General features: G+C 38.3%; 1 protein-coding gene across 1 annotated transcript in view; it reads right to left on the minus strand.

The window, feature by feature from the left end:
* MKLN1 (muskelin 1) overlaps window positions 1-23,894 on the minus strand; it is a 224,197-nt gene that overhangs the window by 90,250 nt on the left and 110,053 nt on the right. The window contains exons 8-9 of the mRNA XM_007953479.2: window positions 18,992-19,057; window positions 4,764-4,876 (exon numbers count right to left, since the gene is read on the minus strand). Of these exons, the coding sequence (XP_007951670.1) occupies window positions 4,764-4,876; window positions 18,992-19,057 (179 nt within the window). The remainder of the gene's footprint in view (window positions 1-4,763; window positions 4,877-18,991; window positions 19,058-23,894) is intronic.

The following is a 23,894-nucleotide window of genomic DNA, read 5'->3' on the forward strand; positions in this document are numbered from 1 at the left end:
AACTGAATTTTAAAGAATAAGTAGCCACTTACTAAGCAAAAGCTGAAACGGTGTTTGTGGAAAGGAGGGAGGTATTAATTCTAAACTAGGAAAACAAAACTGCCAGTGTACCCAGGTAAGAAAGATGAATGAGCCCAGCAACTACAAGTGTGGTTGGCACAAAAAGTTAGATGAGCCTGGAAAAGAGACTGGGTAGCAAATCATGAGAAACATGGTGTTTTTACCCTAAGCATAAGGAACTGAGACAGCTAACTTGCTCTTTTAGGGTGATGATGATGATGGCTCAATATCCCTGGATCCATGCCCTTTGATTAGTGCCCCCCACCATACAATGACTCAGGGCTTGGTCATGTGACTTATTTTGGCCAATGAGACTACAACAAATTTACTGCTTGCTCATGTCTATTTTGTCTCCTTGTCGCCCTGACTCTGCCAAGAGAACAAGCCTCAGCTAGACTGACAAAGGTAAGGGGCTACACATAACAGGCCCAGCAGTGCCATATGAAGCCATACCAGACCAGCCAAAAGCTAGCTGAGCCCAGACACATGAGCAAATCCTGTCAAAGCCAAAAGACTGACCCATCCAACCTGTAGAATTATAAGTAAAATAAGTGCTTTTTACTATATGGCACTAAGGTTTTGTGAGTACTTTCAATACAGCAGTAGAGCTGAAACAGAGACTGAAGATAACTCACTGAACAAAAAAACAAAAACTTCACCGCCATCGAGTGTTTTAAGCAGAAGTGTCACATGATCAAAATTTTTTTTAAGAATTGAGCTGACAATTGGAGATAACAGATATGGGGATTCAAATGGAAACAAAACAGTTTAAGAAGCCATGAAGTTTGAATTACCAGCCTGAGAAATAGAAAGAAAAAGACATCTGAAGTGCAGCCATGGGCTCCAGGGTTGTTAGAATGGGGCACTAATTAGATGCACTCCACAGAGCAGAGAGAGAATTCAAGGATGAGTCCTAGCTTAACGCAAGAATAATTATAGATGTAATCAACCTAGATTTAAAATAGTTTAGGAGCAGTAAGTTAGGTATTTTAAAAAATCTGTTTTTAATTTTTGTTAAGAGTAGAAATAATCATTTCCAAAAATGGTACTTCAATACCAAAAAGGGAAGCCCTTTTTACACACTTGTACCTGGGACAATAAATAGGATTCAGAATTTTACAATATCTTCAAGAAGAAGATAAAAATTACAGAAATGATTAATCCTTGGAGCATACTAATTAAGCAAGAACTCAGTTTCCTAACATTAAAGACAGCACCAGATATTTCTGAAATGGCCTTCCCAAACAGTACCGTGAGGAGAAGTTCGGGTAAGATGGAGGAATAGGCAGACAAACTACACAGACCCTCTTCAACAAAGAAAAGAGGAACAAAGAAGAACCTTCACGAAAACACTGAAAAAAGAGACATATGGAACTGAGGACTGTCAGCGATCCTGACGGCACAGATAGCTTGGATATTGCTAAATGGGGTTGTTGTTATTTTGTTATTTGCCATTGAGTTGGACCTGACTCACAGCGACCCCTCCTTGGGTTTTCGAGGCAGTACCACTATGGAAGTAGATCACCCAACCTTCCTTCTGAGGAGTGGCCGGTGGGTTTGAACCCCCCAGCCTTCAGGTTAGCAGTCAAGTGCCTTAAGCATTATGCTACCAGAGCTCCTAAGGTCCTACGAATCAACCTAAAAATTGGCCCTGCTAGCCAGGGGCTCCACACAGGTCTGCACTGGTGGCTGGTGAATAAAAGGGGAAGCAGTGAAGAGGCAGCAGGCTGAGCTGTGGACATTTGGCTGTCTGAAGGGCTCAGACATTTTGAATGTTTACAAGTGGTTCAACCATTTTGGATATTTAAAGTAACAAGTGTTCTCCCAGATTCCAGGGACCTAAGAACAGGTTCCACTTGCTGGGAACTGCAAGGACATTCAGAACATGAACAACTAGAAAGGTGTGACATTCCCCATTATTCTTATAACCTACACCCTCTTGGTGAACAGAGATGCAGCCATCCCTTACTCCCACTCACCTTCTGGGCCAACAGGAAGTCCATCCCAGTCTGTGTGCTCTCCTAGAGCCAGGGTCCCCTGCCCTACCCTGCCCAGTTGTTTTTTTTTCCCCTCAGTTTGTTTGTTTTTGTCTGTTTTAAAATTATCATTATTATTATTACTTATTTTTCCATCCTTTTTTTTAAATTATTTCTTCTTCCCTTCCCAGGTTCTAGTTTTCAATTTTTTTTTTTTTTTTTCCTCTTGTGGTTCTCCCCATTCCTTATTTTTCTTTTTGCATATTTTCTATTTTTTTCTCCATAATTCTCCCATTCTACCTCTTTTGTCTTACTCTCCTACCCCTAGGTATGTTGCTGTTGTTGTTGTTATGTGCCATCGAGTTGGAACTGACTCACAGCGACCCCTTCTTGGGTTTCTGAGGCAGTATCACTACAGAAGTAGATTGCTCAACCTTTCCCCCCTTTTTCTATTCATATTTCTTTTGGATTGTTAAAGTATTTCTTTAAATATTCTTCTCATTTATTGCTTCTCCTCTTTTTCTCTCTTTTTTTTCCCCCTTTTTCTTTTTGGTGATTGTTCCTGTGTTTTTATGCAGTGCGTGTTTTTCGCTCTCTTGCTGTTACTTTTTTGATGGTTTTTTGGTGTTTTTGTCTCACTTGAGTGGGAGACAGCAACCATACCCATACAACCCAACCACACCCATACCTCCTACAGCTCCACTTACTGAGTGAGAACCCACCACTTCCTTTTGCACCAACTGGTCAACGATACATGACCCCCCAATAAGAGTCTGACTCACCCTTAACTGCTCTTCACAAACAGTTAACAGAGATTTGTGCAGTCACTCTCACTCTCTATCACATCTACCAAGAAACAGGTGGTGAGTGTGTAAGTGCTGCCAACTAGCAAACAGAGGAGCACAGTATCCTACTTAATCAGATACATCCAAAAAAAAAAAAAGAAAAAAGAAATAAAATTAAAATCTTGGGCAAATCACTCCAACACACAATCACCAACTAAATATAAATGCAACAGAGTCACAATGTCTTGGAGACAACAGACCATCACAGTCCACACAAAGAAGCAAGATAAAGCAGTAGAAACAAGGGAGCAGGATACAGACCCAGAACACATCCCTAAAGAAGCAGCATCATTGGAACTCCCTGATAAGGAATTCAAAAGAATTACACTTAGGTACCTTCAACAGCTTGAGAGACAGATCAAAGAAAACAGTGACAAAATTAAGGAAAACAAAGATAAAACCCTAGAACAATTTTGGAAGAAAATACAAGAACAAAAGAACAACATAAATAAAAAATTAAAAATGATACAAAATCTACAGATAGAAATCCAGAAGATTAATATAAAATTTCAGAAATAGGTAACACATTGAAAGGGCAAAGGAGTAGAACTGATTCAACAGAAGACTAAATTAATGAGAGTAAAGACAAATACCTTTCTCTGGAAAGGTATCAATCAGAAAAAAAGATCAAAACAAAATGAAGAAAGCCTAAGGTTCATGTGGGATACCATCAAAAGGAAAAACCTATGTGTCACTGGAATTCCAGAACAGGAAGAGAAAAATAAAACCACTGAGAAAATTGTCCAAGATTTGTTGAACGAGAACTTGCTTGATATGATGAAAGATAAGACTATATCTATTCAGGAAGTCCAACAGAGCCCAAACAGGATAGAGCCCAAAAGAAAATCATCAAGACATATCATAATCAGACTCACCAAAATCAAAGACAGAAAAAGAATCCTGAAAGCAGCATGGGAAAAACGTAAAGTTACCTACAAAGGGCAACCAGTAAGTCTTAAGCCCTAATTTCTCAGCAGAAACCATGCAGATGAGAAGGTAATGGGATGGTATATGTAAAACCGTGAAAGAGAAAAATTTCCAACCAAGAATTATATACCCAGCAAAAGTGCCCCTCAAATATGATGATGAAATTAGGAGATTTCCAGATTAGCAGAAATTAAGGGAATTTGTGAAATGGCCTTCCTAGATCCAAATCAGTGGGTTTTGAATTACGTCTCTTTCCCCTCTCATTTGGTGCTGTTACTGTTTTGGTACAGTTCATTTTTCACACTATAATCTGAAACCGCTTAGATGAAAGTTGCATTTTAAAAGTTCTAGAGAGATTAAAAAATTAATTAGTACTTAACATTAATTATTTTTTACTTTATCCCACTCTATAATTATGCAGTTAATTAATTCAAAGCCATAAACCCAAGCTATAATTGTCTCTTATTCACTATGGAAATGTGTTACATATATATACACAGACAGATAAACTTACATGGAAACATAGATATAATTTTCATTAAAAATAAAATACAAATCATTTATGAAAGCTGATATACAGTGAAGTAGTGAGGGGTCAAAAGATCAAAAACATTTTTTTCCAGAGGAAAACAAAGTAAGATGAGCGCTCAAAGTAACAGCAGAGGTGATAGGAACATGAGAGAGAGACAGATGGTTATATAGTTACATTTCTGGGTTCAAGTGGTTAAAAACCAGTTATTAGAATGTCCATTTCTATTTATGTCCCTAAAATAGATTTATTTGTGCAACAGCAGTTGAATAACTAGGTACAAAAGCCAGAGTGAGGGTACTTAAAGCAACCTGTTCACCACAAATTTTGCTACCACAGCTGATACACATTAAAAGAATACAAATCAGCCAGAAAAAGAAGTGAACACCCTTCTTTCATAATACAGAAAGCAGTCTGAGAACTTGCCTCTTTCTCAGTGTCTCTAGAGATACATGTCCACTGGTTCTCCTTCACACTGTACGCCCAGAAGTCAGCAAGATCTTGTGTTCCATCCCAGCCACCAAACAAATAAACGGTCTCTACGAAAATTAGAGAAATATGTGTAAAAAATAAACTTAGGCACAAGAAAAGAACAGCCACCCAGATCTATCCAGTGGTTCCTAAGATCATTTAGGAAGTTATATCTAAATAAACTTTAAAATGATACATTTGAAAAAACGTAAAAAGTAAATACTAGACTAGTATTTCCTGAACTTGAATGCATGGGAAGGCTGCTTGCAGAACCACTATCCTGAGAGTTGTAAAAATCCAGATAACTAGGATATAAACCCTCCGATTTGGATTCCACAGGACTCAAGTGGATAAAAACAATCTGTATTTTTCAAAGCATCCCAGGTGAAGCTGATAGGGAGCCACTTAGGTATTTCCATTTTAGCCACGAAATGTTTACATTATTACTACTTTCTTAATGGATCTTCAGATGGTAATGAATAGAAACCAAAAACCAACCAACCAACCAATCCATTGCTGTTGAGTAATTCTGTCTCATGGTGACCCCACGTGTTAACAGAATAGAACTGTCCCATAGGGTTTTGTTGGCTGTAATCTTTACAGAGCAGATCAACAGGCCTTTCTTCCATGACGCCACTGGTGGGCTTGAACCACCAACTCTTAGGGTAGTAGCTGATCACAACCACCTGTCCCACCCAGGGGCCTCCAAGCCCCAGAGAAATAAGTAAAATAAAACATAAAGACATTTAACTGTTTCTGAAAAAACAGCACATTAAAACTGGTTTCTCTCTATTGCAATATCAAAAACAATGATTAATAGACAGGTATCTTAAAAAATAAAGGATTGCATAGCTCTGGTGGTCCCATGGAAATACAGGAAAGCATTTCAAAATAGATTGTGGTAACTTTAAGTGCTCAGAAACCAACCTTAAGGTCATTCTAGGCACCTTGAGAATCTGGTCTCTGTTGACCCTGAAACGTCTATTAAATTCACAGACTTTGCCACAGTGACAAACTCTTATCTTGCCCAGTGACTCGTGAGTCTTCATATAGCAACACGCATCATCGATCCCTCTCTTTTCTTCCTTCAAATATTGCCTGCTGTTGTGCATTTCTTAAGTTTACTGGCTAAACAAGCCCACCAATTTTTTTTTTTTTAATTAAATAAGATACTTCAGGAAAATAGTAAAGCCATCGTCTACTCTCCAAATGACATAACCTACACATGTATATGTGATGACTGTCATCTGAATGATGCTCCACCATGAAGGGTTATAATTCAAAATACACTTGAAAACACTCTAAGACATTTAAGAAACCTTCCACCACCCAGGCTTGGGTTGTATTCTTAGGATTTTTGCCACATTTTCACATAAATTTCAAACTCAAAGTGAATTTTGTAACTGAAAGTTCCAGTGTATTCTTCAATAATCTGATGAAATCAAAACAATACTTCACTGTTCTCTGAATCAGGACAGACATCAGAGGCAAGACTGAGTCTGGAGCTAACGGAGTAATTAAGCACAGGCCACTGAACTTCTCTTAAGTTCTTCAAAATTATGTTACATGAAAACATTCTGGAAGCTGACAAGTATGAAAGGCATTTCTTACCTTTAACACATAAAAATGTGAAAATAAAAAAATACTTTGTAGTTACTAAATACCATGGATGCAAAAAAAAAACAAAACATTATATCTGATTCCATGTCTAACACACAACCTAGAACATTGTGGGCAATGTTTAAGTGTGAAATGATGGCAACTACTTTAAACTATTAAAAATAAAAAAACTGTCGTATCTCAATACTATAAAACAATCCATTATCATTAGTTAAGTAACACTCCGCTTCCCAAATTACACACAGTAACGCCCAGACCCTTTTATTTCACAGGGTAAAAAAGTAAAAAATATTCATCTGGCTTGAAAATTACTTGCCAAGGCCTCACCATAAAGGCAATTACCCTGTTAAATCCTGAACCCCAGACAGGGAGAGGGTATATAAACTAAAACAGCAATAGCAATTGACCTTTTGTTTTGTACTGTTTCTGGGCACCCTCTGGATAAGGTTACTCTGGTTCATTAACTTTAATAACCCTTCTTCTTAGGCTCTGGGTTCTCAGTGTTCTTTCTGAAAAGCAGGTCTCTTTGTATGCGCAAATTCTCACAGCAGAGAAAACCCGCATTTCCACAAGAGCCTCATTGATAGCTGAGCAAAATAAAATCTGGCACAGAGCAGGCTCCCAATGGAATGAAGCCAAAATGTCATTCTTGTTCATGAAAGCTCTGTAGTCCCAGTTGAAGTTTAATCGTAAAAGTGAATGAAGTGGATGGAAACAGGACATTTTGACGTACCTGAATGAAAATGCGTAACACATTTTAATAATTAAATCATCTGATGATTTAAGTCAAGTCACTCAGAGGTGAATTACTGAGAAACAAACACCAGCAGAAGCATTATTTAACATATAAAGAATATTAACCAAACCAAAAAAACCTACTGCCATCGAGTCAATTCCGACTCATGGTGACCCCCACTGGGTTTCCAAGGTGGTAAATCTTTATGGAAGTAGATTGCTCTGTCTTCCTTTCACAGAGTGGCCGGTGGGGTTGAACTACCAACCTTCTGGTTAGCAGTCAAATGCCTTAGGCATTGTGCCACCAGAGCACCTTAAAGAATATTAAAGACCTTCAAAAACTATGGAAATGACTGAGGAAGAGAACTGTAGAGAAAAGGAAGAGGTAAAGAGATAGGGGAAAGCATGACTATTTCCAGCAAGGTCGGCTTCCTGGCTGTCCACTCTCATGTTTACTAGGCTGTATGACAGACAATTCATGTACATACCTGGGCAACACAACCCTCCTCCAGTAGCAGCCTTTCCTCTGAACTTTTTCTTAAAGAAGCACAGGCTAATGGGCTATGTATTTCTCTCAGGACTCAGAGAAATGCTCATTCAACACTTTTTGTGTACTTATCTGAGTTGGCAGGGCACTTCAGAGAATAAAATGAAAGAAGACATGGTCTCTCACTCGAAGGAATTTACAATTTAGTCAAAAAATATAAAACAAGGACATAAACCACCATAATGCAAGACAGACTAAGTGCCATGAAGAGGTAAAAAGCACCAATGGGGCTCAAAAAAAGCTGGAACAAGCCAAACAAAGTACAGGCATGTGAGTTAAACATTTACCTCAAGTAGACACATGCCCTGGAGAGAACAATCATGGGAGAAGGAAGGGCTGCTTATGCACAAGGAGATAGCTCAGGGTGCAGAAGAGTATGAAGGGATGGACACTGGGAGGAGGTAACTATGGGGAGGAAGTGGGAGGGGAGCTGCTGCATTGTAAATTTTGGTCAATGACATGAGACAAAGTATATGTGGACTGCTGTATGAAAGGTGAATTTACTCTGTAAATCTTCACCCAAATCCTAAAAAAAAAAAAAGCTGGAACAGTACCTGGTGAGGGGACTGGGGAAGGGTTTTGTGGTGGCAATGGCACTGGACCCAAGCATCTCAATGTGGCTTTGTGTCTGGTTGGCAGAATGGGGGACAGAGAAAAGAGGGTTTTTCAAGCAGAGTAAAAAGTGGGAACAATTGTATGCAGACAGCAACACACACAAACACAAAGTGTTAAAATATACAGACTCTAAAATCAGGCAGATCTCGGCTAGAACTCTGGTTCCAGCACTACAGCTAAGCTCCTTAACCACAGGTTTCCTAATCTCTAAAATGGGATACGTGACCTACTTGTAATGCACGTAAAGTGATTAAAACTGATGCATAAACGCATTGTTCAGTTTAAAACAAAGTAGGGAGATTAGGCTACAGAGACAGGTACAGGCCAGTTCATGGAAGGTGCTAAATGGCAAGGTAAGGACTTTGACATAACTGCAGACAGTGGAGTAGCGACTGAAGATATGAAGCAGAGATATGACAAGCTAAGATCTGACCTTGCAGAACATAAGACAGAATGAAAAGAAGAAGCCAGAGAAGAGAGAGACTGGAAATAAAGTGACCAGTAACAGTTCACTTTCAGAATGCCAAGCAACTTTATTCTAAAAGACAAAAACTAAAATGCAACCATGTTCCTTGGTACAGGTATTTTTGGAACCAAATAAATCCGAGAGCTACTTAGCCCTAACAGTACCATTCTACACAAAAACAAGGTAGAAAAATTAACATGTCAGTGTATTCACACTATTTTACACAAAGAAACCGCTTTTTTAATTTCAGGAACCCACCTGCCATGTCTACCCATCTACTCTTATCCTCAGGGGTAAATCCCACTGTGCTGATGGTATAATCCTCCACAAGATGGCACACTGTCAGTTTTTGTAATGGAATCATATTTTCATTTTGAAATTGTACAGAGGGCATGTAAACTGTGAGTTGACATGCCGAGGCCCAAAAGTCAGACAAAAGCCATGTATCAAAATGAAGAGGTAGGAGAGGGGTTGAGACTGGTGAAGAGAGTTAGCTTAATTCTCAGTTTAGCAAAAACGAGAGAAGAACAAATGAAACAAATATTTTTAAGAAACACAAATTATCTTCAAGATGAAAACGAAACTCTGTGAAGGCATTTAGTTTAAGAACTCAAATCCTTCAGAAAGTGCCATTTAGTAAGATCCAACAATGGCATGAGAATTTCTGAACAAGGAATAAACCAGAAGGAGAAGGATATTTTATAAACGTTTTGCTCTTATCTTTCTTAGCTACTCCCATGAATTCTCATGACAAGAGGGGAAGAATACGTGACTCCTCCAGCAGATTACCAACCAGCTTCCTCTGCCTCCCTTTTGAAACAAAACCACATTCTTTCAAAGCCATGAGGACAACGCTATCAAAAGACTGATCTCAAGTGAATTCAACATGTCCTATGTTCCCAGCCAAAAGACTATTTTATGCCTATGGCAATATAGTTTGTATTCTTAAGTCAGAATCCTTTCTCATGCAGGCTACACATAAAATACAGACACATGAATGTGTTTGTGATTAACAACCAAAATCCATGTTTACTGACTTCTTCAACAGTTTCTTGAAGGAATTATCAAGGAAAATCACATAGGGCACCACTTGTAAGAAAACGAAAGCACTTTCATCCAATTGCCACAGAAGAGGCAAAGCTTCAGATTCCCACAGGTGAGCTCTTCCAAGTGGCAAGCACTACCCCCCAACTTCTTTTGTAGATACCACATACTACTGCTTTTTCTGGGGCTTTCCGCCTATTAGGAGCTCTGGTGGCACAATCAGCTAATAACCAAAGGCTGCTAACCAAAAGGTTGGTGATTCGAAGCCAAAGCTGCTCCACAGGAGAAAGATGGGCAGTCTGCTTCCATAAAGATTTACAGCCTTGGGAATCCTATGGGGAGTTATCCTCTGTCCTAATCGCCCACTATGAGTTGTAATCAACACTTTGGCAGTGGTTTGCCCTTTGGTTCCACCTTAGGAAAGAGAGAGGAAAAAACAGCTTATACTGTAGATTCTCAAAATTCAATGAGAGTTACACAAAGAACTGCCTAGTACAATGAACACGTACATCTTCTAATGAACAGACTTCCATGATGAAACAAAGGACTTTCCTTCCTCTCTTTCTAGTCACCTTATTTTACCCAGAGTGAAACCCAACTAAGAGTTAAAGAATCTAAGAGGAAAGATGCCAGGAACAGGGATTATAATCAAGAAAACTGATGCATACTCAGTAGGACAAAGTATTACATTCCTTTTCTATCATGCTATGAATGACAGGATTCATTTAGGAAAAAAGAAAGCTTTGAAAATTAAATAATAAAATTTATGCCCTCATGTACTTTATATTATGGTCACTCTATCCATAGAGCCTTCAATGAGATGGTTTGACATGGTGGCTGCAATGATGGGCTCAAATACAGCAGGGATCATGTAGCTGGCATGAGATCGAGCAGTTGTTTCGTTCTGCTGTGCATGGGGTCGCTATGAGTCGGAAACGACTCAATGGCACCTAACAACAACCAACAACATCCATAGAGCTGTAACAATTATGAGTGGTGCAGTGAATTACTTGGTATGGCTTTTCTAGCCATAGTCTTTCTAACTCCCACCAGATTACTGGCTGGGACCATGCAAATAAGGTATGGACAACTCTTAATGTGAGGATTGGTTAGTTTTGCTATGCTGCTAGGCTTAAAATAAACCCTCCTAGAGGCAGTGGGGGGAATCTGAGTGCCATCAAGAGGGAAGAGTTGGAGGGGAAAAGGAGTGTATCCTTGGACCCAAGATTCCGGCACTGGATCTCCTTGAGAGAGAGACACCCTACTGACAAAAGATACCTTGCTGAGCGAGAGCTGCCCAGCTGAGAGATGGCAAACAGTGGAGCCAAGAGACAGGAGATGAAATGGCAGGCTTCCCAGCCCAAGGGGCAAGAAAGCTGTGTGCCCTTGGGCAGGAGTCTTGCTGGCAGAGTGGGGTGCACCTAGGTGTACTTATTGGCAGCACTAAAAGAGCTTTCTAATACTTGCTCGAGCAGGGCAGAGGCCAGCCCAAGAGGCCAAGGAACAGAGATGCAAGTCTGAGGGTGTAGCTGAAGTGAGCTGTCCTGTTCAAAGAATGTGTATCCTGAGCACGTTCCTGAACCTGAACCTGTTACTTCCCTAATAAAACCCACAATCTGAGTACTGTCTGTGAGTTCTGTGGCCAACACAATGAGTTATCGAACCTAGCAGAGAAGTAGTGAGTGCCATGGGAGGGAAGGCTGGTGTCAGAACTGGTAAAAAGGCTGGAGGGTAGTGGTATGTCTGGGCTCATAGGAATAAGCCTTGGGTTACTGATGGTAACTGTTTCCCCGTCATGAGCCTGGAGGAGGTCAGAAGATGCTGCCTCTATGCCCTTTCTGCAATATGAAAACACTACAGGCTAAAAAAGGAAAATAAAATTTAGATATTACTAAAAATTTCTTTAAATATTTAAAGAAAACTATTTTTTTCAAAGAAGAAAAACCCATTGCCAGTGGGTTGATTCCAATTCACAGAGACCCTGCATGCTACAGAGTGGAACTGCCCCACTGGATTTTCTCGGCTGCAATATTTATGGAAGCAGATCACCAGGCTTTTCTTCTGTGTGCCACTGGGAGGGTTCAAACCATCAACCACCGACTTTTTAGGTTAGAAGCCAATGGCAAACCACTTGGACTCTCAAGGATCTTAAAACACTAGGAAGCAACAAATGCCCTGAAATACAACCCATATTACCAAACCAAACAAGCTGCCATCAAGTTGATTCTGAGTCATGGCAACCCATGTGTTTCCGAGTAGACAGTGCTCCATGGGATTCTCAGTGGCTGTGACCATCCAGAAGTGGATTGCCAGGTCCTTCTTTTGTGGTCCCTCCAGACAGACTCAAAACACCAACCTCTCAGTCAGTAACCGAGTGTTTAATTACTTACACCATCCAAGGACTCTACAATCCACATAAAATAAACAGAAATAAACTTTATGAGTTTTACTCTAGTGAAGATGCTCTTAATTTTTTGAGTCAAGAATCCCTTTGATAATCAGAGGTCATGACCTCTTCCCATATACAGAAAATTTTACAACATATAACTTCAATGGATTAGGAGCCCCTGTTCCAAAAACCTCTAAAATGCATACTTAAAATAATGACTGGGTTTCCTGAACTCTATATTTCACTATTTACATACCAGCTATGGAAACTCCAGGTTCTTCAAATAAACTTCACAAAAGCTTATCAGATCTCCATCAACAAACTCTTAAATGTGTTTTAATACTTCTTTCTCAAAATACTACATTTATGACTTCCCAAAAATTAAAACATTAATTAGGAAAGTGTACATAAAAGATTAAACAAATACAACAAAACGATAATGAATTTGGAAATATGTGTGAGGTTTTTATCCCAACACTGCTTTTCAAATTGTTTTAAACTATTTTTTCAAAATGTTTTAAATTGTTTCCATAGTGAAACTGTCAATTACACCCTCACTAAAAAAGAGTTCTCTATGTATATAAAATTCTCATATATATATAAAAGCACATATATGTGCTTATACATAAAAGCATAATTAATCACTATGTTGTATATTTACATCTTAAAATGACTGTTACAAATAATATCTACTTTATACATAAAATACATTATTTCACTTAACTCTCACAATGGGAATAACAGTATTCCCATTTGTATCATTACAACTCATTCAAGTAGCACATAGTCAGTGGGGAGCCAGGACTCAAATCCACATCCTTCCTCCCCAACTCAAGCCCTTAACCATTTTATTTGGTTGCTGTGTTAGTAAGACTGAATGAGAAACAGTCATTCTAAAGATTTATGATAATTACAGTCTCTCTGAAGAGACTGAGATCTACCTGATGGTGGCAGTGCAGCAGGGCTCCAGATGAAAAATCCTTAAATATATGAAAGCACCTCAATAAATCATGCTATTAATAGTTCCATAAAAGCACTAGAAGGACTTTTAGAAAATTCCAAGGATAGCTCACATTCTGTTCTTGTGCTCAAATTAAATTCAGAAAGCATCAAATAGTTACCCTAAAAGAATGCAAAGATCTATATAACAGTCAGCTTTTCCCACCTAGATCCCAAGGTAATGGTAACTATAGCTTTAAGAATAGTCTAAAGAACAAGCAGAATCTTCTGAAAACTTGAATATGTTCAGATGTAACTAATGAAATATATTCACCTCAGGAAAAATATCAGCATATAATGAATCACATCATAACATGAACCACTTCTGAAGATTTGCAGCAATAGCTGAGTATAATCTCCAGGTAAATCTCTCTCTCTCTCTCTCTCTCTCTCTGCTTGAAGGAAAATGGACTTTAAAATTTCAATTCAATTCAACAAATGCTTAGTGCTTTTCTACTCCATCCCAGACTCTATGGTCATAAAGATAAAAAAGGCAAGATCCTTGTCATTGCCTCCTCAATAACGTCATGGGGGTGGCGTGGGGGGGGAAGCATGTATTGACAGGAATGGGAAAAACTACATATACAAACAACTCTAAAACAATGCAGCTATTACTGTAGTAGAAGAAACAATTACTCTGCCTGGACCTGTCTCCTAAACTTCTAACTAATATATCATATCCAACTGTATACTTGGCATGTCTACTTGGATATCAAACTGGCATCTCAAGGTTAATCTGTCTAAAATCAAGTTGTCAAATACCCCTATGTCTGGTCCTCCTAATGTTTTACAACCTTAGGAGATAGCTACCGCATCTTCGCAACTGTTCAGGCCAAAAACCATATAATCATCTTAACTCCTCTCATACCCTTCATTCAATCTATCTGCAAGTCCTGTCAGCTCTACCTTCAAAAATATATCCAAAATCTGACGACCAGTTCTCATCAATACCCTTACTACCACTCTAGTACAAGCCAAGGCCATCATCACGTCTCACATGGATTATAGCAATAGTTTCCCAGAAGGTCTCTCTGCTTCTACACTTGACCCAATTTGGGTTGTTAAAATGCAAAATCAGTTCATAGCTTTTCTCAAAACCCAGCAATGACTTGCCATCTCACTCTGAATACAGTTCTTACAATGATCTAAAAACGCAACACAATCTGGCCCCCTACAACTTCTCTGGAAGGCCCCGCATAACACAAAGGGCCAAGTGCTTGACTACTAGCCTAAAAGTCGGTGGTTGTGAATCCACCCAGAAGCACCTTGAACACAGGCCTGGAGGTTTGCTTCCTAAAGATCCCAGACTCAAAAACTCCATGAAGCAGTTCTACTCTGCACCCATGGGGGTGCCAGGAGTCTGGCTCGATGGCAGCTAACAACTCCTGTGACTTCACCTCCAACTACTCTCTCCCTCACACACCTCTGATGCAGCACGAAGTAACCTCGGTAAAAAGCAAAGACAAGTGAATGCAGACAATAACTCTGCAATAATATTATTTCAATCATAAATACCAGCTTTACAGAACAAAGAATTCTATTTGAAAAAACGTGACTTATACCTAGTTCAGCAGTATTTACTATAAACTCGGGGTGGGGGGTGGGGGGAAACAACTCACTGCCATCGAGCCGATTCCAACTCAGCAACCCCCACTGGGTTTCCAAGGCAGTAAATCTGTAAGGAACTAGACTGCCCAGATTTCCTTCTATGGAGTGGCTGATGGGTTTGAACCACCAACTTTCTGGTTAGCAGTCAATGCCCTCAGGCACTACACTACCAGAACTCCTTAGTATTTTCTATGGAACGTGAAAAATTAATGTATGTATTAACTCTTTAAAAAAATTAGGTAATGAATTACCCAGAAACCTAGACAAAGGCAAACAGACAAAAAACTTTGCACACAACCTCAGGAACCTCATAAGCCTCTCAAGGCCCATTCATGATGTCTTACCTAGGAAAACATGGACAGAGCAGAAGGAAAGAGAATGGTGATAGTGAAGAATACAGACAGCCATGCTTAGCTGATGTAAAAGACAGGACTGCTGAGGTAGGAGCTACAGAAAGTCACCAGACTTTTAAATAGTGTTTTTGGGTTGGTTTCTTCTGTTTTCTCTTGATCATAGCATATCCCTTGGTGACTCAGCCCCACAACCAGGTACCTATTTAAACCTAACCTGAACCACAATTCTAGAGTTTTGTAAAACTTGCAAGCTTTTTCCATGTCTTATTGGAGTCTTTTCCTTACACTTCTGTCTCTGGGCACCTGAATCCTCAGAAGCTGTCTCTGTTTTGGACCCCAAAGCTAGTCCAACCACCAGTTCTCAAAACAACAACAAAGATCAAGTCTCAACTCAATCGTACTAGAGAAAAACAATTTTACTAATGATTTCCATGAAGGAAGAGAGAGGTCACAAGGAGTGGAATTCTGCCATCTGCTTACTTCTTTCTTCTATGGTCAAAACTTTCAGCATTTCAACTTGTACCCTAAATAAATGCAGTTCTCTTCCTAAAAAGAACGATGGTGAATAAAAATTTCTGCAACTACAATACATATATTAATCTTAAAAACATTTAATAATGTATTTTAAAGAAAAAAAAATATAAAACCATTTCCACACCCAGAGAAAACAAATGCCAAAATTTTGGTACATGGCCTTCTCGTTTTCTTTCTTCTCTAAGGTCAACTATAAATTTTAAAAGAATCATCACTTCTACCTCATTTCCCATTTCAAGATATCAAAAAAGATGAGAGGTTCCAGTATCTTCTGTAAAACATAATTTAAAAACTTTTTAAAAAGCAAAAGAAGGAAGAATTCCACACCAAAATGCTTTATATGTCATCACTATTACTAGAATCTGGTTGAATTCTTTCAACCTCAACATTTATGTGTAGTTAGTACAGTTTCCTCATTTTAAGAGGTAAAGTAAACATATTGAAAATCAAGCCCAGCAATTAATCAATCAATAATTAATTGATTATTCAGTTACACTAATACTTTCAGTTTTCAGTTCCTTCTTAAGGCTAAGTATCTAGTTTTATCACTGCCTACAGGTCCAAATAAAGAATGGCCCAGCATTCAGAAATTTAAAAAAAAAACAAAGAGCACTGAAACAGGCATAAAATGGCTCTTTAAAAAGCCCTTCCCACTCATAGAGTTGTTATTGTTATGTGCTGTCAAGTTGGACCCGACTCATACCGACCCCTCCTTGAGTTTCCGAGCCAGTATCACTACGGAAGTAGATTGCCCAACCTTCCTTCCGAGGAGTGGCTGGTGGGTTTGAACTGCCAGCCTTCTGTTAGCAGTCAATCAAGTTCCTTAATTTTGTATGGTAGAAATACATACTTAAAAATATATTTCCAAAGTACTTCTACAATATTCTATAAAATAGTGCCGATATTAAATGTGCTGGTACAAACTACTTTCTCTTTGTAGGTGCAGTATTCACCTGGAATAAACCTTTGCTATATCAAAAGGAGATTACTCCTTTAAAGCTCTTATGCTTTCTTATAATTATTGGTTCTAAAGTAAGTCAAATAAATACTTCACCCAAATAACCCTTTTCCTCTCCTTGAAAAAAAGAGCACGGGAAAAAGGATTTGACCACCAAGAATACACCGAAATCCAATCTCACAAAATATGTAGACCTTTATCACTCTAAGAATTTCACCTGAAGGCTCTCTGATCTGAAAAGTTAGCTTTTAATCCTCAACAACTTTGCTCACATTAATCTCTGTGTTGATATACATCTATCATTTGAATCTTTTAATATTCCATTTTCAAATTTCATGGATTATAAACCAGGAGAAAACAAAGTTGTCTCTCTTTTCTTACTCATGTACTTTACCTATTTTGCAAATGGCCCATCTCCCACAATAATTAACATGGTTGCTGGTGTTCACTACCGTTGGATTGGCTCCCAGTTGAACCCCTGCACAATGGGACTGGACCACTGAGATCCATACAACTTTCGCTCGCAGAATTTCAGAAATCAATCACCAGGCCTTTCTTCCTATTCTGTCTTAAGTGTGTCAGCTCCACTGAAACCTGTTCAGCATCACAGCAACACACAAGAAGTTCTGTAGAAATTCCTTCTGGCCCCAGATAAATGAATTTTAAACGTTAAAAAGTAAACTGCAAAACACAGAGACTTCACATTTTAAGGAAAGTACAACTCAATGGCACACAACAACAGTATTTTGCTTAGAAAATTAAAGGAGCTGTCAAGTAAATATTCGTCTTTATTGTACTACTAGTAAAACATTTCTTAAGAGTTTGATATGTTCACTGTGAGACTCAGGAAGAAAAAGCGTTATAAATTTCACTGTTCAGAAGAGGGAAAAGGCTTCCACAGATAATCTAAACACAAATGTTCATCTCTAGTTCCATAGTTTTTAACTTTTCTGGACTTTTTTTTTTTTTAATTAGTATATAAATCTAATTCTTGAAAAAATAAGTATAGATAAATGTATAGACTCTCACGCAGGAAAAAGAAGCTGACGACTCCAGAGCTGATTGAAACCTACTTCTACAGGGGGAAGAAGTCCGACAGGGAGAGGCCAAGATCAGAAAAGCAAGTTCTTAGCTTTGAAAAGAACCTTTTTCTAGAGATCCAAAAAGCCAGCTCAGAGGTAAGTACACATACAAATTTAGCAGCTTATTTTAAATAGACTATAACAATTTTTCTCACTTACAAAAAATTTATGAAAATACATTGATGCCATGAATATTTCCTATCCACACTGTAATGATTTTCTTTTTAATTATTTTGTACTACAAATCTACAAAAACTTTTTTTTTAATTCCCAAGGCAGTATGAGTCAGCATAACACAGTTAACAGGATTGAGTATTTATTATACTTAGAAAAAGTAAAATATTACTTAGATAAATATATAGGCTCCCTATGCAGTAAAATGTTCTAAAACCAAATAATGAAATTATCCTAAATTCTTGGTATTATTGCTTTTCAAAATGGTAATTTGAAGCCTGTTATAATATAATATTAGGTGCTCTGGTGGCATAGTGCCTAAGGGATTTGACTGTTACCCAGAAGGCAGTTCAAATCCACCAACTCTTCCAAGGAAGGATGATGGGACAATCTACTTCTGTAAAGATTTATCGACTCAGAAACCCAAAGGGGGTTGCTATGAGTCGGAATCAACTCGATGGCAGTATGTATTATAATATTGCCACTGACCTATAAATATAATGGTATTTAGGCTGCCCTAACAAAAACAGGCTGTAGAAATAACAGAGAAGTATTTAGTACTAGGGTATTAAATGACACCAAAGAACAAGCTAAAACCAATTATTTATAGGCTTGTGAACAGTGTGTTTAGCAGTGTTTGGATCTACCAACACTTAGCTACCTAATTTGACTTTTTTTTCTCTAAAATATATCTTAATTCTCTTATTGCAATAATTCCCATATTATTGCACTAAAATATAAAGACACTGAAAATCCAGAATAACACCAGAGTTTTCCAGAAAAATCCAACACATATAAACTCAGCACACATGCATTCACAGTTACAGGCTACACACTGCACTTCTTCTATGCCATCTGATTTCATAGCAGCCTTCACTCCTGCTGCCACTGCCTGGTTTAGGATATCCCTGTGGTCAATGCTTATTTCTTCTGCTGCTTGGTTATAGCCAAGAACACTGGACCTTGTTGAAGACTGGAAGTATATTTATGTTTATCTAATGTTAAACAATTACATTTTTTTTCTTAGAGATTCTGCTTTCCACCTCAAGTGTCACTCACCTGTTTGAACATCAATCACCATCTGATGGCCTCCTCGCATTCCTGGCCGGTTATCTTCTCCATCACCTGATGTAGAAAAGAAGACCTTCTTTAAAAGGAACAACAAAGAACAACTACTAACCCAGAAAAATTTCATTCACAAGCCTACCATGAATAGTAAAAATAGCCTACATTAATTCTTTCAAAATACAAAGAACAAGTAAAATCACTAGTAAAAGAAACAATGTGACTTAACTCAAAAAACACAACCATAGCTGTGGAGTCAGATTCGACTCATAACGACCCCTCCTTGGGTTTCCGAGGCAGTATCACTATGGAAGAAGACTGCCCAAAAGCTGTGTTTAAATATTTACCTTGCTCTTTTTTCTAATTGTTTTCAAGTTATTAATGTAATCAGAAGCTATTTTCAAGTATTTATGATTAATGCCATAAATGAGCAAACTATCTACCCCTCAAATGTCATGGAGTTGATCCTGACTCATAGTGACCCTAGAAAACAGAGCAGAACTGCCTCATAGGATTTCCAAGGCTGTCTATGTTTACATAAGCAAACTGCTTCATCTTCCTTCCACAGAGCAGCAGCTAGTGGGTTCAAACTGCTGACTTTTTGGTTAGCAGTCCAATGCTTTAACCACTACGCCACCTGAGCTCCTTATAAATGAGCAAAGACACAGGATATTCTACAAAAATGTAAGACAAGATGAAGGTGGAAAAATATTACAGAACTAAATCTCTGGTCTGTATTTCAGGTATATGCATCAGTACATGAGCTTTAAAGTTCATACAACTAGCTGCTACTAAAACATAAGTGTTAATAAGTTTCATATTGATGACAGTTTCCTTATTGCATTAGTTTTGTGCCAGGGTTTCAGAAGTCAGTTCCCACATAATTTTACCAATTACTGTATCTGAGTAGCGAGAGTGAAAAATGTAAGATTTGTTTCATTTTGATTCTTACTTCCATCACAAAGCTTAATGGGTCAAGTTAAATTTAGGCAGTGAAACTTCCAAACTTCTGAAGGAAAAACTATTATTCAATTTGTATCTAATCTTATATAACTCCATCTCAATGATTCAAAAGGTTATAGGATTCCAATGTATTACTTGATATAAGCCAGAACGTCTAAAAGTTCTCTCTCTAGCTCTCCCATTAATTAAAATATATTAAGTCTAATACATAATATGATGAAGTCTACGGTCCGCTTATCTGCTTTTTCCTATATAAAATAGAAAGCCTCCAACTTCTCACTAATTTTACACAGGAAGTATGAAAACCGTCAAAATGTCAGCGCTTTTATACAGAACATAAGGTGTGAAGTTGCAGCTTTTTATTAGTACTTTATTCAAGGGGTAATCATTCAAGAGTTTACTGCAAATTTTTCTTCCTTCCTAATACTTAAGTAGCCTTTTGTAGTTCATTACCATTGTAGCTTTGCCCTCTCTTCCTCTCTCCCTCCAGTCAGTCCTGCCACTCTGAGAAATCAATTACAAAAACACTAAAATTTATTTTCAATATGTATGCATTTCATACATTTAATATATTAATTTGTGGATACAAAATTAGAACAAGTTCTGATATACAAAATAGTTTCTTTGAAGAAAATTACCTCATTCATGATGATAAATAGAATGATGTTGCTTTAATACAGAAGTTATGAAGGTTCATAAATGATTTTTTCCAGTCTATTAATGTTTTAAATCTATTGGGAAAGGCTTTCTCACAACTAGAGAGAAGATCTTAGACAATATGAAGAACATAAGGAAAACATTCAATACCTCCGCTTAAGGCAAACAGTTACTTTAAAGAATTGTTAACACTTTCTACTCTGACACTATCCGGTAAAGCACCTAGTGCAAAGGAAGAGTGAAAATAAGTCCCTCAGTACGAAAAAATATAGAAACAATGGATTAACGAAGAAGACTACACATGCTGGATCAGATGCTAAGTTTTTCTCCCCTCCTAACATTTTCCTATTTTATATACTTGTGATTTGGGTGAAAGTTTACAGCGCAAATTGGTTTTCCATGGAAAACCAATTGATATGTGATATTCATTGCAATCCCCACAATGCAACAGTACCCTTCCCACTTCCTCCCTGTGTTTACCATTTCCAATCATCCTTCTTTCCTATACCTTCCTGCCTACTGAGCTCTGCTATTACTATTAGGTGCCATCAAGTCAGTTCTGACTCATAGCCACTTCATGTGCATCAGAATGAAACACACTGCCTGGTTCTGCACCATCCTCACAATCCTTGCTATGCTTGAGCCCATGTCAGAGTCACTGTGTCAATCCATCTGGGTGAGAGTTTTCCTCTTTTTCGCTGACCCTCTGCTGTCCCAAGCATGGTATCCTCCCCAAGGATTGGTCTTCACTGACAACATGACCAACGTGCATGAGACGAAACCTGGCCTTCTTCCTTCTAAGGAACATTCTGGCTGCACCTCTTTCAAGGTAGACTGTTTGTTCCTCTGGTAGTCTACAGTATTGTCAGTATTCTCTGCCAACACTACAATTCAAATACACCCATTTTTCTTCCACGTTCCTCATTCATTATCCAGTATTCCTATGCATAAGAGGCCACTGGAAATACTAGTATGGCTTGGGTGAGGCACTCTTCAACACTTTAAAGAGCTCTTTTGCAGCAGATTTATCCAGTGCAATACATCAACTGCTTTCTTGACTGCTGCTTCCATGGGTGTTGACTGAGGATCCAAGTAAAATGAAATTCCTGAAAACTTCAATCTTTAATCCATTTATCCTAACGCTGCTTATTGGTCCAGTTGCGAGGATTTTTGTTTTCTTTATGTTGAGATGTAATCCACCCTAAAAGCTATAGTCTTTAATCTTCATCAACAAATGCTGCAAGTCATCCTCACTTTCAACAAGAAAAGTTGTGTCAACTGCCTATCTCAGGTGTCAATGAGCCTTCCTCCAATCCTGATGCCACATTCTTCTGCATATAATCTAGCTTCTCGGATTATTTGCTCAGCATACAGACTGAGTAAGTATGGTGAAAGGATACAACCCTGACACACTTCCTTCCTGATTTGAAACCATGCAGTATCTCCTTGTTATGTTTGAACCACAGCTTCCTGGTCTACACACAGGTTCCTCATGAGAATATTAAGTGTTCTGGAATTTCCATTCTTCTCAAGGTTATCCACAATTTGTTATGATCCACACAACTGAAAGCATAGTCAATAAAACACAAGTAAACATCTTTCTGGTATTCTTTGCTTTCAGCTAAGATCCATGACATCCGGAATAATATTCCGCACTCCATGTCCCCTTCTGAATCCAGCTTGCATTTCTGGAAGTTTTCTACCAATACATTGCTGCAACCATTTCTGAATTATCTTCAGTAAGGTTTTACATGTGCGTGAAAGCAATGATACTGTTTGATAATGTCCAGATTCTGTGGGATCACCTTTCTTATGAATGGGTACAAATACAGATCTCTTCCAGTCAGTTGGCCAGGTAGCTGTCTTCTAAATCTCTTGGCATACCCAAGTGAGTGCCTCCAGCACAGTATTAATTTGTTGAAACATCTCAGTGGGTATTCTGTCAATTCCTGGAGCCTTGTTTTTTACCAAGTCCTTCAGTGCAGCTTAGACTTCTTCCTTCAGTACCATTGGTTCTTGATCGTATGCCAGCTCCTGAAATGGATGATCATTTATCAATTCTTTTTGGTACAGTAACTCTGTGTATTCCATCCATCTTGTTTTGATGTTGCCTGCATCATTCAACGTATTGTCCACGGAATCTTTCAATATTGCAATTCGAGGCTTAAATTTTTTTCCTCAGTTCTTTCAGCTTGAGAAATGTTGAGCATGTTCTTTCCTTTCCGTTTTCTAACTCCAGGTCTTTGCATATTTCATTATAATAACTGACTGCCTGCTCGAGTTGCTCTTTGAAATCTTCTGTTCAGCTCTTTTATCCTGTCAATTTTTCCATTTGCTTTAACTATTCTCTATTGAAGGGCAAGTTTCAGAGTCTCTTCTGACATCCGTTTTGGTGTTTTCTTCCTTTCCTTTCAATGACATTTTGCTTTCTTCATGGATGATGCTCTTCGTGTCATCCCACAATTCCTCTAATTTCAGTCACTCGTGTTCAATGCATCAATTGTATTTTTTAGATGGTCTCTAAATTCAGGAGGAATATAATCAAGGTCTTATTTTGGCTCTTGTGGACTTCTTTTAATTGTCTGGCTTATCAGCAGGTGATGGTCTGTCCCATACTCTGCTCCTGGCCTTGTTTTGGCTGAAGATACTGAGCTTCTCTATCACTTGCCACAGATGTAGTCAACTGACTCTTGTACTCCAGCTGGTGAAGTCCACATGTATAGCAGCTGTTTGTGTTGCAGAAAAAACATACTTGCAATGAATAAGTCGTTAGTCTTGCAAAATTCTATCATGCTATCTCCAGCATCATTTCTATCACCAAGGTGTTATTTTCCAACTACTAACGATTCGTGTTTGTTTCAAACTTCAGCATTCCGATCACCAGTAATAATTAACACATCTTGATTGCATGTTTGGTCAATTTCAGACTGCAGAAGTTGGTAAAAATCTTCAATTTACTCATCTTTGGCTTTGGTGGTTGGTGTGTAAATTTGAGTAACAGTGGAATTAATAGTCTTCCTTGTAGGCCTATGGATATTATCCTATCACTGACATCACTGTACTTCAGGACAGATCTTGAAACATTCTTTGGAATGCCACATCCTTCTTCTTCAATTTGTCATTCCCAGCTTCTTGATAAAATGAGTTAGGGAGGATTCCATCCTTTTCTATGTTTTGGAATATTTTCAGTAGGACTGGTATCAGTTCTTCTCTGAATGTTTTGTAGAATTCTCCAGTAAAACCGTCTGGGCCAGGACTTTTTTTAGTTGGTAATTTT

This window comes from Orycteropus afer, unplaced genomic scaffold, assembly GCF_000298275.1.
Source record: "Orycteropus afer afer isolate SDZICR_OR568_19922 unplaced genomic scaffold, OryAfe1.0 scaffold00397, whole genome shotgun sequence".
Classification (NCBI taxonomy): domain Eukaryota; kingdom Metazoa; phylum Chordata; class Mammalia; order Tubulidentata; family Orycteropodidae; genus Orycteropus; species Orycteropus afer.